The 16,864-nt window shown below is 33.4% G+C and overlaps 1 protein-coding gene and 1 pseudogene across 1 annotated transcript in view; both read right to left on the bottom strand.

Moving 5' to 3' along the window:
• Positions 1-416: 416 nt before the first annotated feature.
• On the bottom strand, positions 417-966 carry LOC113181463 (armadillo repeat-containing protein 7 pseudogene; annotated as a pseudogene).
• A 1,480-nt stretch (positions 967-2,446) lies between these two features.
• The window catches only part of Nfxl1 (nuclear transcription factor, X-box binding like 1), a 53,176-nt gene continuing 38,758 nt past the window's right edge, over positions 2,447-16,864 (bottom strand). Inside the window, exons 19-23 of the mRNA XM_026385738.2 lie at positions 15,405-15,474; positions 8,183-8,287; positions 6,430-6,516; positions 5,577-5,630; positions 2,447-3,256 (exon numbers count right to left, since the gene is read on the bottom strand). Coding sequence (XP_026241523.1) covers positions 3,083-3,256; positions 5,577-5,630; positions 6,430-6,516; positions 8,183-8,287; positions 15,405-15,474 — 490 coding nt within the window. The 3' untranslated portion in view covers positions 2,447-3,082. The remainder of the gene's footprint in view (positions 3,257-5,576; positions 5,631-6,429; positions 6,517-8,182; positions 8,288-15,404; positions 15,475-16,864) is intronic.

The following is a 16,864-nucleotide window of genomic DNA, read 5'->3' as shown; positions in this document are numbered from 1 at the left end:
ATCCCCTCATTTCCTCAGGCACAGACACCTCTCCAAAGCCTCAGTTCTAGCTTTGCTCACAACCTTGTGCTGTCTCTGGATTTAGGGACCCATGCTTCTGAATTCAGGGTGTGAGCTTGGAAATAGGTGGCACTGTGGGTAGATCCTCCACTTGCAGTTTGTTGAGAGTGCCAGCCCACGAAATAGCACCAGCTTTGACTTCCTCCATGTGCCTCAAAGTCTGGCATCCTATTGCCTTCTCATCACAGCGTAAACATCTGTCCTGCTGAAAAACTTCACCTTTAAGATGCTAGAAAAAACACCACTTTGACAGAATGTGCTCTCTTGCTTCCCCACCAGGATTGTGTTCCCCATCAACAACCGTGTCACAGTATTGAGAGTTGCCTTGGGTCAGGGCTGGTGCAGGCCCTTAGTAATTAGCAGTGGGCTTGCCAGCTGCAAGCTTCTGCCATTTGACTTGGGGAACAGAAATCCTTCAGGAAGATCTAGGCCAGATTCTGGAGTCTTGTGTTGGTTCAAAAAGAGAAGTGCAGCCTGCACTGGGCCAACAGCATGAAAAGTCAGCTCAGGGTGGGAGCTGGCACCTGGTGAGCTCAGGTATATGAGCATGGTTACTGCAGACAACACTGTCTCCTCATTGGGACTGGACAAGCAGTTGGTGACAAGCAGGATACTGCCTGCATGCAAGTTATGGTCCTGTTGGTCCTGTCTGACATAGGTTGCAGAGGCCCCTAACAACAAACTCCACCATGTTCTCATTTTCTTCTGACAGAGAATCAAGCAATATATCCAGGACTTGTAGTTGTCACAGATACTGGTATTTGCAGGGGTCACAGGCAAAGCTGGCAAGATTGTCAAGGACTTCTACTTGGCATCCCAGCTTTCAGATTCCTGGAATTCCATAACCAGTGCCTAAAGATACCCCAGCTGCCTGATATGGGGTTCTACCTTTGGCTTCTGGACCATGGTTGGAGCAGCAGAGGACTTTCAGAGGACTAATGGGAGAGAAGGAAAGGCAAGGCTGGAAAGCCTAAAAGAACCTCACCTGGCTCTCCACAGGTGGACAGGACAGAATATGGGTTTCTTTTCTAGGTTCAGATTCTGCAAAACTTGAAGATGGAACTGAGATGTGGAGGATGAGGAGTTGGGTTCAAAACAGAGACAGGAAGGCAGCCGCCAGCTGGGGCAGGAAATTCGGACAGGAGTACAGCCACAACTCCTGCTCATTTCTTATGTTTTAATACCACTGATCACATATGAAATCATACTCATTTTCTGTACATTTACTTCCTGCCTCCTCTCCTCTACCCCTAAGCAGCACCCCAAAAGATCACAATTATCTCCAGCTCCTAAAGTTCCCAGTAAAGGAAACATATCTGTTGAATGAAATAGTGAATGAATAGCTGTGTGACTTTGGATAAATTAAGTTCGCCGATAGCCAAACAAAACAAGGCAGCTCAATTTTTCATTCATTCAATCTCCTTCCTCCACATACTAAATTCCTTTCCAACAAATGGGAAAGGAAAAAAAAAAAAAAAACTGGCAAGAACAGAAGTTCAACAAACAATAGAAACGAACTAGGAACTAGGCTTCAGGCTTGCTACCTAGGCCAAGATTCTGAAATTCATAATGATGGCTTCCCACCTAGATAACTCATCATTCATATTCCTGAAGATGCATTTTGGTTAGAGCAAGTACTAATGTGAGTACAGCAGACATCATTTAGAGCTTCTAAAACACCAACCTAGGAATTCTATCACTGGGAAAGGTAAAAAAAATCAAAACACAAAGTGCATTAAAAAAAGGAATGGGGCTGGGGATGCAGCTCAGTTGGTGGAATGCTTGCCTTGAATGCACAAGGCCCTGGGTTTGATCCCCAGCACCACAAAAAAAAAAAAAAAAAAAAAAAGGAATGACTCTTCTTCTGGATACTAACCAATACTTGATTCAACAATATGACATTAAAGATTTTTTAGTTAAACCCAGCAAATTATATAATCTCCCTTTGGACTCATTTAAAACACACTTCTACACTTGTTAATTAGATACTCTTTAGTATCAGAGACTATTTTCTGCATCAATGTTAAGGGTTTTTATACATTGGTATTAATGTATAAAAAGTATTAACTCCTAAATATTTTAAATAATAATAATAATATTCTAAATTACAAATTTGGTTTGAAAAATTTTAATGAAAACAATCATACAAAAATTAAATAGCAAAACTATTTAAAATGACTTACAATTCAAATAGATTTGGCTTGATGATACTTCTCCACCAGTTTGTTTTCATAAGAACTGATTATTTCTAGCTGTAATCTATTTAGGACTGTGGTAAAGAGAAATAAGAATCAAGTATGTAAAACTTATAACCCCTGTGCTCAGCACATATTGCTCATAAATATTAATTTTCCTTTTATTACTATCTTAAAAAGAGACATACAAGTTTCATAAAACATGCAAACTTTAGTTAAAAGCTTCTTGCACAAGAAACAGCCATGTGAGGAACCTAGTCCGTCATTTGTTGAAACAACTAAATTTCACTTTAACAATGGATAAAAATTCCTCACAAACTTAACTTCTGGAATCTAATTATAAAGCTTCACATTACAAGAGTTGTTGTAGAGTATCACCTTTTTAAAAACGTACAAAGTCACATGATCAAGAAAAATAGTTAATATGAAAACAAAACATGGAGAAATGGTCCTTTTATTGTATATATGGCTGTTTCACCCGAATTTACCAAAAAAAAAAAAAAAATAGTTCGTTTGAAATATTAAACAAAACAACTAAATAAACACAAGAAAGCGCAATGAATATCAAACTTGTAACTCTTACCACTAACTAAGCCTTATGCAATATACAATTTCAATCATGCTTTTTGGACAGTGTTATACTGCCCTTTCTAATATACTAATGAAGATAAAGCTTAACAACATTCTGACTTTCTTACAACACCTAGAGGAGTATACAGAGATGAATGTGAATATATACCATGGCCCACAATATACATTTTCTAATAGTCCAAATTTAACAACTGATCTAACTCCAATCTGAGGTATATTAAAAGATAAAAAATTTTTTAATCCACATCATGGGCAATGTACCATGCAAATAACACGACTGTAACTCCACACACTGGAAGGAGGTAATATTTATATTTTTGCCAAAGTGATAGTTCAACTGCCACTTCATCTCTTTTCCTGTTCTTCTTCCGACGACCCTTCAGTCTGTTCTCAAAAGCCTCCAGTTCAGCCTAAATCAAAACAGTTTCATTTTATTAAATTCTATATATATGTTGATTTGAATGAAAATAAATCAATTTGGGAAGTTTTAATCGAAATGGTATAAAACAAATACGTTAATTTAATTAAAAAAAAAGGAACACCTCTCTCTACTAATGATTATATTTAACAAATAAAGTTTAAATAAGCAGAAAGGGAACTGGATAGTAATAGAAGAGATTATTTCAGACTCTAGGCCTGACTTTATGATGCTAAGTATTAAAATTTCTGATTAAATCAAAATACAGACATCATTTTTATGCTTCAACGCCACCTTCTAGCAAGTGCTAAGAGATGCCCAGTGAGAATAAAGATACCTACAATTTTAGTTTTCTTACAATGCAAGTAATAAATATTAGTGACTCACATAAAGAAATTCAAGTGAGTAAAGACAAAGTTGCCAGAACGGAAATTCTTCTTTATCAAATACATTTTTTTAAATATATTAAAAACTCTTTAAGGAAACAAAAATGCTTCATCCTTTAATACAAAATGTCTATTTCAGAAAGAATTAAAAACTGGTTCAAATAACTGGAATACAGTTATTATCAGTTATGGATTTTCATTCTACTGCTAAGTACTTGCTAAACTTCTATACATGTTACTATATCATGACACATTATAGCACTTGTTCACTAAAATATGATAGTTATTAAATATATATGTAATATTCATGCAAGGATCTAAATGTTTATTTAACAGAAGGAAATAAAAACTTCAGTAACCCATTACTGTGGCCAAAAAAACACACCTGAAGAACCCAATAATTTACTTATTTAATATAAAGTGGCATTCTTCAATGAGCCCAAAATAAAATATTCCCTATTTGGTTTTGATATATGGAAAAAAAGTCAAAATATCTTAAAGGCAGCCAAACTTGAGGATCAATGCCACAGTAAAATAAATGACAACTAAATAAATGATAACCCAAAGAGTCAGTAAATGGTGAAAATATTTAAGATTTTCATCCATATTTGTTCATAAAAAGGAGATAAAGGAAGAAAAAACCTAACCTACTTTTTTTTTTTTAATTTAGTACTAAAGACTGAACTCAGGGGCACTCCACCACTGAGCCACATCCCCAGTCCTACATTGTATTTTATTTAGAGACAAGGTCTCACTGAATTGCTTAGTACTTTGTTTTTGCTGAGGCTAGCTTTGAACTTGAGATCCTCCTGCCTCAGCCTCCTCAGCTGCTAGGGTTATGAGCATGTGCCACTGTATCTGGCTCCTAACCTACTCTTAATAATTTAATCTTCTAGGATTCCAGACAACCTGTGTTTCATTGTATTAGCTCTGATAACTTATTTAGAGGATATTAGGCAAATCAACTTTAAAGAATGATAAAATAACAGAGATCATCCTAGCCAATCTTTATCTACCACAAGAACTGTTTCTAAAGTCCTCCTCCAAGTCATGCAGGTTCTAATCCCCTCATTTATGAAGGTGGCAGTTTAGTTGAATAAAGCATTTCAAGGTGCAAACTGACAAGTAATTACACCTCACTATTCAAAAATTAATGTGCTTTGAAGTACATTATCAATACAGGATTAATGGTGTATCAGGAACATATATATTATCTAGATAATTACAAAGAACAGATAATAGTTCTGCATTTAAGGATCTAATGGAAAAATAGGGAATAAATTATTTTAAAAAATGTGTTGATTACTAAGCAGTACTTATTTGCAACTCAGTAAAAAGGAACTCAAAAACTTTTAGGTGAGTGAAGGCATGGGCTCCACTGTACTTACAATGATGACATGACACCCTTTCTTCTACTTCCCCAACAAAAAAAAGAGTCAAAACTCTTATGATTGGAAAATGAATGACATTGGCTTGACAATGATGTAAACTGGAAAAACATGAAATATTTGGGAGTTTGTGAGATCCCATGGCTTCTCAATTTACCTGAAGTAAAGCCTAAGTAGATGGCTCAGTTTTGTTTTGTAGCAATCATGTTATTTTCAGTTCAGAATACAGTTGTCTAGTTGAGCACAGTGGCATAAACCTATAATCCCAGCAACTCTGGAGGCTAAAGCAGGAGGACTGTGAGTTCAAAGCCAGCCTCAGCAATTTAGCAACTTAGTGAGACTCTGTCTCTAATAAAATATAAAAAAGGGCTGGGGATGTGCACTCAGTGGTTAAGCGCCCCTGGGTTCAATCCCCAGTACTTCCCCCCAAAAGAACAGAGTTGTCTACAGCCCCCACTTCACACCTGGCATTTACCTTGTGCTTGCACAAAAATTTATGATGCCAAGAGACACAAATCTGGTTATTTTGTTTGATTACCTGTTGTCTTCGTTTTTCCTCTTCGAGAACAGCTTTGGCTTCTGCTTCTTTTATCTGTTTAGATATATTGAAAAGTAAATTAACAATTTAACTACCAAATTTTATATAAAATTATAACATTTCCTCATTCTAAAAATCTACAGAACCTTTTGGGAGCCTCAAATTAGAAATCACTTAAAAAAAAAGGTATATGTCAAATTGAGAAGTTTTACTAAGGTACCATCTAGCAGATTGAGGCTGCTAGTAGATGAAGTGTTATTCCTTAACTTATTATAGTAGATGTTAGATACACTTCAAAGCATTAAAACACTATACAGTAAAATGCTTTTAAATTTTCATATTTCCTCTTAAGTTATCATATTAAGAATTTAGAACCAATAATTAAGTTTCACATTTCCCTTAAGTTGAAATTGGCCATTTATTTCAAATGCCCTAACTGCAAGGGAATCCTTTAGTTTCAAACAAAATCAAGAACTTATTCTTTGACCGAGTTCACAGGAGGGGGCTGGGGGAGGGACGGACACACCAGTAATATTGGTGACACCGCAAACAGCACAGAATCCCAAAATCTTACTCTTTTATTTTGTTAACCTAATATTCAGGAGGCATAGGCTAACATTAAAACAAATGACCATGACCCAGAGCAAATATAATAACTACAGAAAGCTCGGGTACACTTTAGGCAGTAAAAAGCACTCCTTGGATTCAAAATAACCTTATAAAACTGGGCTTTTATAACAAAAGCAAAAATATAAGATTTCAAATTCCTTTTATTAAGAACACAAATAAATGTACAAAATAAGTAAAGAAAGGCCACCAGCACATAAAAAAATTGTATTTAACAAGTTATTACCTCAGATGCTTTCCGCTTCATTTCTTTGCATGTTGCATCACATTCTACTGAAACCTGATTTTCACGTACTTTATTGCATGGCAATTCCTACAAATAATGCAAATTTCAAAGTTTAAATGATCTTTCCTTTAAATTCACAACTGTATGCTATAAAAACATAAAATTTATCCAACAGCTTAAGGTTATAAATATTAGTAGTCAAGTTCATTAATGTTTAATGATGTGGTTAGAAGTTTGGATATCTTTGTTCCAATAGTGATTACTCCCATTTGCTTCTTTTCATTAGAAGAGTGAAACACCATAAAATTAAAATAATCCACTTAATAATTATTTACTAAGTGCCACAATCAATTTCACTCTAATTTATTTTTGTTCTTTACTTTATTGCTTCTTGTTATTCTTCCATGGAATAAATGTTCTCAAACAGTGCTATCCAACAGAGCTTTCTGGGATAATGGAAATCATCTAAATGTACACTATTCAGTAGAGTAGCCTTAACCACCTATGACAAGTAAGCATTTAAAACAAAATGTGATTAGACTACCTCAGGAACCAAAATGTGAATACTCTTTCCTGTTAATTCACTAAAATACTCATTTAAATAGCTCACATATAGCTAGTGGCTATCATCTCAGTGTCTAAAGATGTTTCTCTCAACTGTTAATGCTTTTTTAAAAAGTTTAGAATGAAACTCTTCTAAAGCTTATGATTACACTTCATTGCATAAACACTATAGGTAGCAAACTGTACTTGGATGAAACAAAATCTCTCACAGAAAACTGAAGAGACATCTCAGATTATAAGTGGGGCTTGGATACTTATATTTAAATTTTCATGTTTCCTCTTAAGTTATCATACTAAGAATTTAGAATCAATTATTAAGTAAACACCAGGTAGCAACTTGAAATATCAGGCCTACAAATTTAAATGTTAAATTTACCCATCACAGAAAAATATACTTGGAGCTATGGAAATAAATGAAAAGCAAAGGACCTATAAAAGATCCTCAATAAATACCTGCTGTATGGATGAACAAAAGAGTGAATGTAAAGAGAAAAATGGCACTTAACCTTTGGGAAAGATCATAGGAATATGAAGAAAAAAAGGAGTTACTGGCTGTGTCTGAGATATGGTAAATTGAGGTCAAGATAGAAGAAAGTTTTAAGAGTCTATACTGCCAACAGGAAAGTCAAGAAAAACGAGATCTGAATAAAACTCTCTTTCCCTTTATAAATTTTATTGAATAGGATACAGTTGGCTTCCACTGGGCCTTTCAATCATTGGTTTTCACCTGTTTATTCCTGTTACAATTATTTTATCTTAAAATAAATTATTTCCCAGTTTAAGTATTATTTCATTTATAAGGTTGTGCACATGAGGTCTTTCTAAGAAAACACTTTCAAAGCACAATACTTATGACAAAGTTTCATATATCAGAACAAAGCCTAATTCCAGGCCATTTCTTAAACCATGACACCCACTTTATCACACTGCATTGCTTGTTCAAAGACCTTAAATCTAGAGTTCAATGACTCTATCCATAAAAAAGGCACTGAGCTTGATTCCAACATACAACTGTCTTTCTTTTATTATTAAATTGAACAAAAGACTCATTTTAATTTTAATAAAAATATTCTTTAAAATTAGAATACAAAAAATAAAATAAAGTCAAACTACCAAGTCAAGTAGACAAAATCAAATCAAACAAGAACAACTTACACAGAAAAGTATTTTATGCACTTAAAATACATACCTTTTTTATTCTTTTACAAGGACATCTGAGTTTTACCTTCTGGTTGCAATTAAAGGGACATTCACCAGGATGACACATCTCTTTACATCTATGTCCACAGGGAAGCTAAAATAAAACCAAAATAAAGCAATTACATATTTACAATTTGGTCATATTGTATCCTTTCCCACACCAAGCAACTATTTTAAGGATGAGTCCATCACACTTAGGGGCCAATTAATGCTGATTAAGGAATGAGCTAATTTTTCAATTTCTTTTCTTTTCTTTTTGGTACATTATTTTAATTATATAGAAATTTTAAACATTCTTCCCAACTCCACGCCAAGATTATCTCAATTATCTCATTGCCAAACTGCAGCTAGTTATGTAACTAGGTTTTAGGAAACTCAATATAAAGCAAGTAAAAGTGATTTTTGCCTTAAAGCATTTCAAAAGAGTACTTCCATGTTCTTCCCTTCCCCATGTGCTGTAAGTGAAATCTTGAACAATAATGGAAACTATGTCAAAGACAGCTGAGGTGCCCAGCTAACTTGGATCCCTGGATGAATACATGGGACACATTCCTACCCTCCCTGCATTGTTATATGAGAAAGAAAACTTTTTTGTCCCTAAGCCACTGTACTGTGTTGTAACTGATTAGCCCTTTACTCTAAAACATATTCTTTGACACTACTTACTAATACTCATGATTCAGGCAGTCCAAACAACTCAGTAATCACCATGACATTTGTATCTCTGGTTTTTAATTATTTCCTATCTTATTATCCCAGTCAAGCTTTCAGATGAAACATTCTTTCCCTATTTATTCAAATATTATCCACACTTCCAGACACAGCTTATATACTATAAAAGCCTAATATGAGTTTGTCTATAAATATATAATAGGAGTAATTTAAAACATCTATTTCTAAATTGTTGTGGTACTGCTGTACTGTCTTGAACTAGAGCTAAAAAAACAAATTGTTAGGCACTTCAAATATTTCTGATTCTCCAACTAGAATATAAATATATAAATATGCTCTTGGTTAGGGATTAAAATTTAAAACCAGACTACCTGGAACTGATTTAGATTCCCTGTTTACTAACCATGGGACCTAAGGCAAGTCACCTCACTTTTCTGTTTCACATGCTCTGTTTCACTGCAACAAGTGATAACACTTTAATAAAGCTGTTGCGAGGTTTAAATGTGTTCAAAATAGTTAGCTATTATAAGTTAGTTGAGGGCAATGATCTTATATTTCTTCATGTCCCTCATCTCAGAATCCCTAACAAAGACATCTTTTAAATGGTAGATACCTCAACAAACATTTAAATTCTCCATTTCTGATTCTCTATGATTCACCAGATTGACCTTTCAAACTACTGACTCCATTTCATAATTCTCTTCCTGTCTTTAGCCTCTCTCTAGCGTACAACTAGGCTTGTTTGCTTTTTCATTTTTAGCCAAGTCATTCACTCTAAAACTAAGCTTGGATCACTCACATTGTGCACTTCCACTAATCCTACCACAGGGAAGGTTACTGCCAGCTTCAGTTTTACACTGGACACTGCTGAAGTACTTTGGTTCTGTTGTTCCCTTCAGATAATTCCAGGCCCTTAATAGGTTCAGTATTTACTCATATATCAAATACTCGCCTCATAGAGATTTCAAGTCTTTGTATTCCTTTATTCTCACCTTCACTCCTGCAGTGCCTCTAGCCTGACTTTATAAAGAAGACAGACAGCACTGGCTCACCATCTGTCTTCTCTTCCCCTCAAAATAAATAAGATATAGAGATAATTTCTTAATCTTTTTTTAATGTCTGAGAGAATTTTATCAGTCACCTCCGAGAGTATCTATTCTGCTTCAATTTGAAATCAATAATTCTAAGAAGAAAGTGAATAAGGAAGTATGTAAAGCCAATAAAGAAACAGAATAATGGCTTCCCTGTTCAGTATTTTAGTCTTCCAATGCATTGGCAGTTTTTGAAATTAGTGAAAAAGTGTTATTAGTTTTAATTTATATAATTCTGCCTCTTCACAATTTCACTGACATCTTAAAAGTCTCTCTTTTCTCTGGCTGGGTTTCCTACCGTCAAAATATATATCTCTTTTCTCTAGATCTTTCCATTGATTCTGCTACCTCATCTAATTACTACTGCATGAATCTCCTCACCTTTCGATGTTTAGTGCTGCTAGAAGTTATAAACTGAAATGCCTGCCTGGTTTACCACAAATCTCCCAGGAGTCACAGCCATGGCAATGCTACCTATTCTCTAGTTCCCTCTTTGTGGCTGCCTATGCCAAGGAGAGACCTTGGGTCCAACATGAGCACCTGAGTTTCTCCTGCCCTTTCAAAAGTTTGGCTACACATCATTTTCTTTACAATCTGTAAACTGTGTTCAATATCCACTAAATACATCTTCTGTTTGCCATAAGTTAGAATAAAGTTAGAATCAGTTTTGTAGTTTTCAACTAGGAGAACTAAAACTCATCCAGAAGTACACCATGCTGAAACCCAACATATAACCACAGGCAAAAGTAATGTCAAAAATCCTAAGAAGCCATTCAACTCATCTGTAAACAGGGAAAAGTAAATTAAAATCACAAGGAGATGCAAAAAAAAAAAGGCAAAAATAAAAACTTTTGCCAATACTAAGTATTGTCAATGATGTCAAAACAGGAACTTTCACACACTGTGAGTGGGAAAATTTTCTGATAGATTTCATAATGGGAAAATGACCTGATTGTAAATTGGTACAAACATTTTACAAGTCGATTTGATGTTGAAATTATACATCCCATGCAACTAAGCAATTAACCTACTACATACCTACAGAAATCTGTATACACATGTTCCCAGATGAACAAGCAAGTTGTTCACTGCAGTATTTATTGAAGTTGAAATTATGCATCCCATGCAACTAAGCAATTAACCTACTACATACCTACAGAAATCTGTATACACATGTTCCCAGATGAACAAGCAAGTTGTTCACTGCAGTATTTTTATAACAACCCAAACTAGAAACAACCTAAATATATTCTGTCATGAATACACTATAGAACTATAGTGTATTCATGACAGAATAAATGGACTACAGCTACATGCAATCAAAATGACAGATAAGTCATAAAAGTGTATACTTCTAAATTTTAAATACAAAATTAGGCAAACAATAAATACTATTTGTAGATAAACACTCAGATAGTAAAAACTAAATAAAAGCATGGAAATGATTACTACAAAAGGCAAATGATAGTTACATACAGAAGGAGGGAACAGTAGAGATGCTGGTAGACTTCTGAGATGCCAGCAATGCTTTATTTTTTTGACCTGGGTGGAGTTATATGGTATTCACTTCTTATCTATGTGTTAGACTATACATATATGTGATATTTCTTTGTTTTAAAAAATCAAATTCCACACATGTATGAGTTTATCAAAATGAACGCAACTACTATTTATAACTATAATGCTCTAATCACATAACAATTTCCTTGTTAGACATGAAAGTTCTAAAAAAATTAAAAAGTAAGTTGATTAAAATGCATAATATATAGTGACTATATCTTCATCACAGATTTCACAGCAGAGGTTTTCCTAAGATATCCAAACTCAGTATTACAGTATTAAAGATGAGCTATCCCATCTACCCTTTCCATTCAAAATGGCATGAGTTTCTTCTCCACATTGCTCTCACATGCTAGCACTTTTAATGAGCCACATCAAATGGCTTACCTGTAACTAATATGATTTAGATCAAAATGTCCCATTTTAATCCTAATAACGAGAAATTTTTCTAATATTATGAAAAGTCTATAAAACAATATTGTTTGGAGATAAATACCATTGTCTGTAGCTACTACATATACTAGGACTTTAAAATGTTATTATTTCATTATACTTACCATACAAGAGGACCTTTACATGTTATTTCATTACCACAAACATAGCACTCTGAACTGGAAATTACTGCCCCCATTTTATATATGAACAACTTGAGTTAGAGATTAAATAATATGTCCAAGTAAAAAGTAATACATTGTACATGGGAATGATAAAAACAAATTCAAAATGTTTTGAAAGTAGAAATACCACATGATTTCAGTATGCGTAGAATCTAACTTAAACTCAGAAGTAGAGAGTAGAATAGTGGATAGCAGGGTGTGGCAGGCAGAGGTTGGAGTGGGTGGCTGTTGGGAAGATGTTGGTCAAAGTACACAAAATTTCATCTAGACAGAATAAATTCAAGAGATCTATTATACAACATAGAGACTATAGTGAATGGAGTGTATTATATTCTTAAAAACTGCTGAGAGTAGATTTTAAGTATACCACTAAAAAGCACACATGTGAAGTAATACACAAGATTTACCTACTCTATAATTTATACATGTTTCAAAATTATGTTATACATAATAATTGCTTTTTTAATTAAAAATTTTTAAGAAAATTTTAACAATAAAATAATTCAAGCCATGTTTCAATTTTAAAAAATTGCAAATTTTCATTTAGTTTCTCTTTATATATTCCAAAGTGTAGAAATACACTTATAGGGCATAGTTTACAGGTACAGTTCTTATTGGCATCTTTATTTTTTCAATAAAATGCAAGCCTAACAGTCTAGAAAACACACACAATGCATATAAGATAAGCATAGTAGTAGAAGAAATATGCTATGCCACTCCCACATTTTATTCACATTCCATGGGTATTTACCAACCAGGGAGCCAGGGAATCAGGCACTAGATACAAACATACACATACAAACATACTTGCCCTTAATAAATCTACAGTATGGAGAGAGAAGAAAATAAACAGAAATTTATCAGTATATTGGAATTTATAAGAAGCCTATACTTTCTTTCAGTACAACATATCTACTTGATTCAAAGTGACATGCTTTTTTGTTAATCCTAATTATAGCTTGATTCTATAGCTCAGTGGTTCTCAAAGTGTTCTATAGAGTGAGTGACACTAAAGAGAGTCACCATACTTGAGAACTTAATAGAAACATAAACCTTAGGCACCACATATACAAAATCAAAAAGTATGGGGTAGGGCCCAGTGATTTGTTTTTTTAAGAAACCCTTGAAGTGATTCTAATGCACACTAAAGTTTGAGAACACTGCTACAGCCTTACCAACTTAAGAGTAATAAACCAAAATGATTTCTGCTAGACACAATGAAATAAATGCACCTTTGCACTCCTTGATTATTCCCAATTATAAAAGTCATTTGGATTGCTCCTAGAATATATGTATGTTTTTTAAGAAAGCCCAAGGAGTCAGGGCATGGTGGCACACACCTGTAACCCAAGTAGCTCAGGAGGCTGTGGCAGGAGAATCCCAAAATCAAAGCCAACCTCAGCAACAAGGCCCTATGTAATTTAGCAAGACGCTGTCTCAAAATAAAATATAAAAAACGGCCTGGGGATATGGATCAGTGGTTAAGTGCCCCTGGGATCAATCCCCAGTACCAAAACAAAAGAAAACCCAAGGAGATTCTGGCAAGACCAGGGCCTCCAGAATGACCTAGAACCAAAATCATGAAAGCAGATAAGAAATTTTTAAATAAACATACTTACTCAACGCCATAACAGCATCACCAGAACTAAGGCAATGCCAAGTTGCAAAATAGCAACCCCTGAATTAAATGATCACATTTCCACTTACAAAATCATACCAAGTTCTGAGTCAGATTAAAAGTAAAATAATCTCAGCTACTTATTACCTAAACTCTGAATTGAGACAGAAGAAAATTTATTTTAACAGGGAATTTCAGGATTTAAAAAAAAAATAAGAAAATTAAGTTTGAAATATCCCATGAACCTAGTTGCATTTATATACCCAACAGGATTGTTAAAATAATCATTTATTGTTTGAAATGGTCTCTCTTTATAAAATTCTCAGGTTCAAATTTCAATTTCTTAAACAGAAATCCACAAAATTGGTCCAAAGTTTGAGTTAAAAGGAAATACTGCTAACAAAAATTAAAGATTTAATCAAACAATTATATTTAAGACTTAATTGTCATCTCTTCCCCACATTAGAAAAAGAAACAATTACATAAGTACATCAAACAAATAAAGGAAAGAGGTACTACTTAGTATATCAATAGGTCAAAAGGATCTCTTTTTAAAAATGTTTTTAAATGTTTACTCAATCAAATAACTGTCACTATCATTCCCAAGAATAAAAACAGGAGCACCTTTCCTTTCAGAATAGTCAGTTAGACATGGACTTGCTCAGGGTTTTGAAATTATTGCCAAGACAAGTCATTGGTCAGTGTTTACCACTTTACTCTGAACAAATTTTTCAAACCACTTTTGATGATTTTTTAAAAATATGATGCTTAAAAGTAAAATATTCTAAGCTACTTATAAATTATAATCTCAACTGAGACAGAAGAAAATTTATTTTAACAAAAGGCAATTTTCTGGATTTGAAAATTCAAAAAATTAAGTTTGAAATATCCCGTGCACCTAGTTTCACTTACATAACAGAATTGTTAAAATAATCATTTATTGCTAGAAATGGCCTCTTTTTTATAATCTTTATATAATTATGCACATATTGTACATATATATATATATATATATAATCATATGTACACACACATATACACACACATACTTTATACCAATTGGTAATAAACTGTAAAGGTTCAACCATATGAATGGTACTAGCACCAAAGAACACAATATCTTCTGTAATAGCATATTCAAATACTATGGATATAAAGGTCTATCCTCCCACACTATCCCCTATAGTAGCACACACATGTGCAGGGATGCACATGCGTGCACACACACATGCACATACACACACATGCAAATACACACAAACACATACTTTTTAAAATAACTACTATGGATTTACTGTCTAACTGCCTAAGACTCAGAAAGTTCTACATTTATATTTTAAGCATGAATCACATTTTAGGAGGGTAAGCACTAGGTCAATATTTTTTACATAAAGTTACTTTAAAACTGCTTTCTTTAAAAAAAAAAAAATTCCAAAGGGTCATTCTTCATTTTATCTCCAAATAGCATGTGCATCTATTCTAACCATATGTGTTAGATTTTTATAGACATCACTCACATTTCCTTTAACATCTACATTTTTAGTGGGTCCACAAAAGACCCACTAAAAAAAGACCTGAACCAAACAAGAAAAAGAAAATCCCAGAGAAACAATACCCAAGGAACCCAACTTAAAAGGTCCTATTACAGCTTACCTCTTTAGGGCACTGATTTTTGCAACAACTGAGGAGGTTCTTTTCATTTACATCAGCTGTGGTTATTTTTCTAAAAATAGGACAAATACTTTGATGACATTCAAACCAAAGTCCGTTTCATATCATTTTTCTAAAACTAATTCACAAGTTCAAATATATCCATAAAATTATTTTTCTAAATAAATATTAATTATGTCTCTATCTGTAACAATTGTCTTCTGATAACTCAAACTAATCAGTCCTTCATCTACTATCAACAAATCAAATGCAGAAAGGCAATCACTGTAGGAAACAAGTACAAAACATACATAAAACACCATCCCCGCCCACACCTGCCTTCTCTTTAACAGTCCCTGCTTATATCTTTTTCTATAGATAATAATAGATCACTATAGAACAGTTATTATTATGATAACTGTAATTCTCCATTAAAGCTTCTACAATAAAAATTAAAAACTAGTATTTTATGTTACTTCAAATTGAATCATTTAGGCTATTCAGTGAAAAATGCAATAAGTTGAATGGGAAAACTTTTTCAGTTGTTTCTGGGCAAGCTATCTATTAATGTTAGAAATTAATTCATTTTAGATCAATCTACACCTTCACGTGATTTTTATTTGACTCAGTATTATTCAAAAAAAGTCACAAACATCAAGGAATAAAATCAAGAAATACCCTTCTAAAAGAACTGAATAGAACCACCATAGACAATAACTAAGCCAATAAAGCCAAAGCTCCCTATTGTATATATTTCATTTTCCTCTTATTACCTTTATTCTCCTGTCTTTCCTATTCCCTTCGATAGGCAAAACTGCCAAAATTTAATCTGACTAATGTTAATTAAAACTATTATATTAAATAAGCTATAAATCCACTCTCAGATTATGTCTCAAATTTCTTCACGGAAATAGCACAAAGTTTTTATGCTGATTCTGTAAAAAGCTGTTGCATATTTTCCATTCGTACAAGTATGGTATTCACTTCAAAAGTTAATATAAGGGTTGAGGTTGTGGCTCAGCAGTAGAGGACTTGCCTAGCACAAGTGGGGCCCTGGGTTTGATCTTCAGCACCACGTAAAAAGAATAAATAAATAAACAAAATAAAGGTATTTGTCTATCTACAACTAAAGAACAAAAATTTTTAAATTTTTTAAAAAATTTTTAAATTAATATAATTAGGGCTGGGATTGTAGCTCAGTAATAGAACACTTGCCTAGCATGAGTAAGGCACTGGATTCAATCCTCAGCACCACATTAAAAATAAATAAATAAAAGTACTGTGTCCATCTGCAACTATATATATGTACACACACACACATATATATACATATATGTAAAAAGAGTTAATATAATTATGTTCCATAATTAGAAATGAATCAGCTTTTCAAGGCTTGCATCTTTTATATCTAAGAAGAAATTTAGACAAATCTGAAGGGACTAAAAGGAAAAATAGCTTGTGAA

This window comes from Urocitellus parryii, chromosome 10 (assembly GCF_045843805.1).
Source record: "Urocitellus parryii isolate mUroPar1 chromosome 10, mUroPar1.hap1, whole genome shotgun sequence".
Lineage (NCBI taxonomy): Eukaryota > Metazoa > Chordata > Mammalia > Rodentia > Sciuridae > Urocitellus > Urocitellus parryii.
Note: the sequence above shows the minus strand (reverse complement) of the source record. Positions and strands in the feature narration are given on the sequence as shown.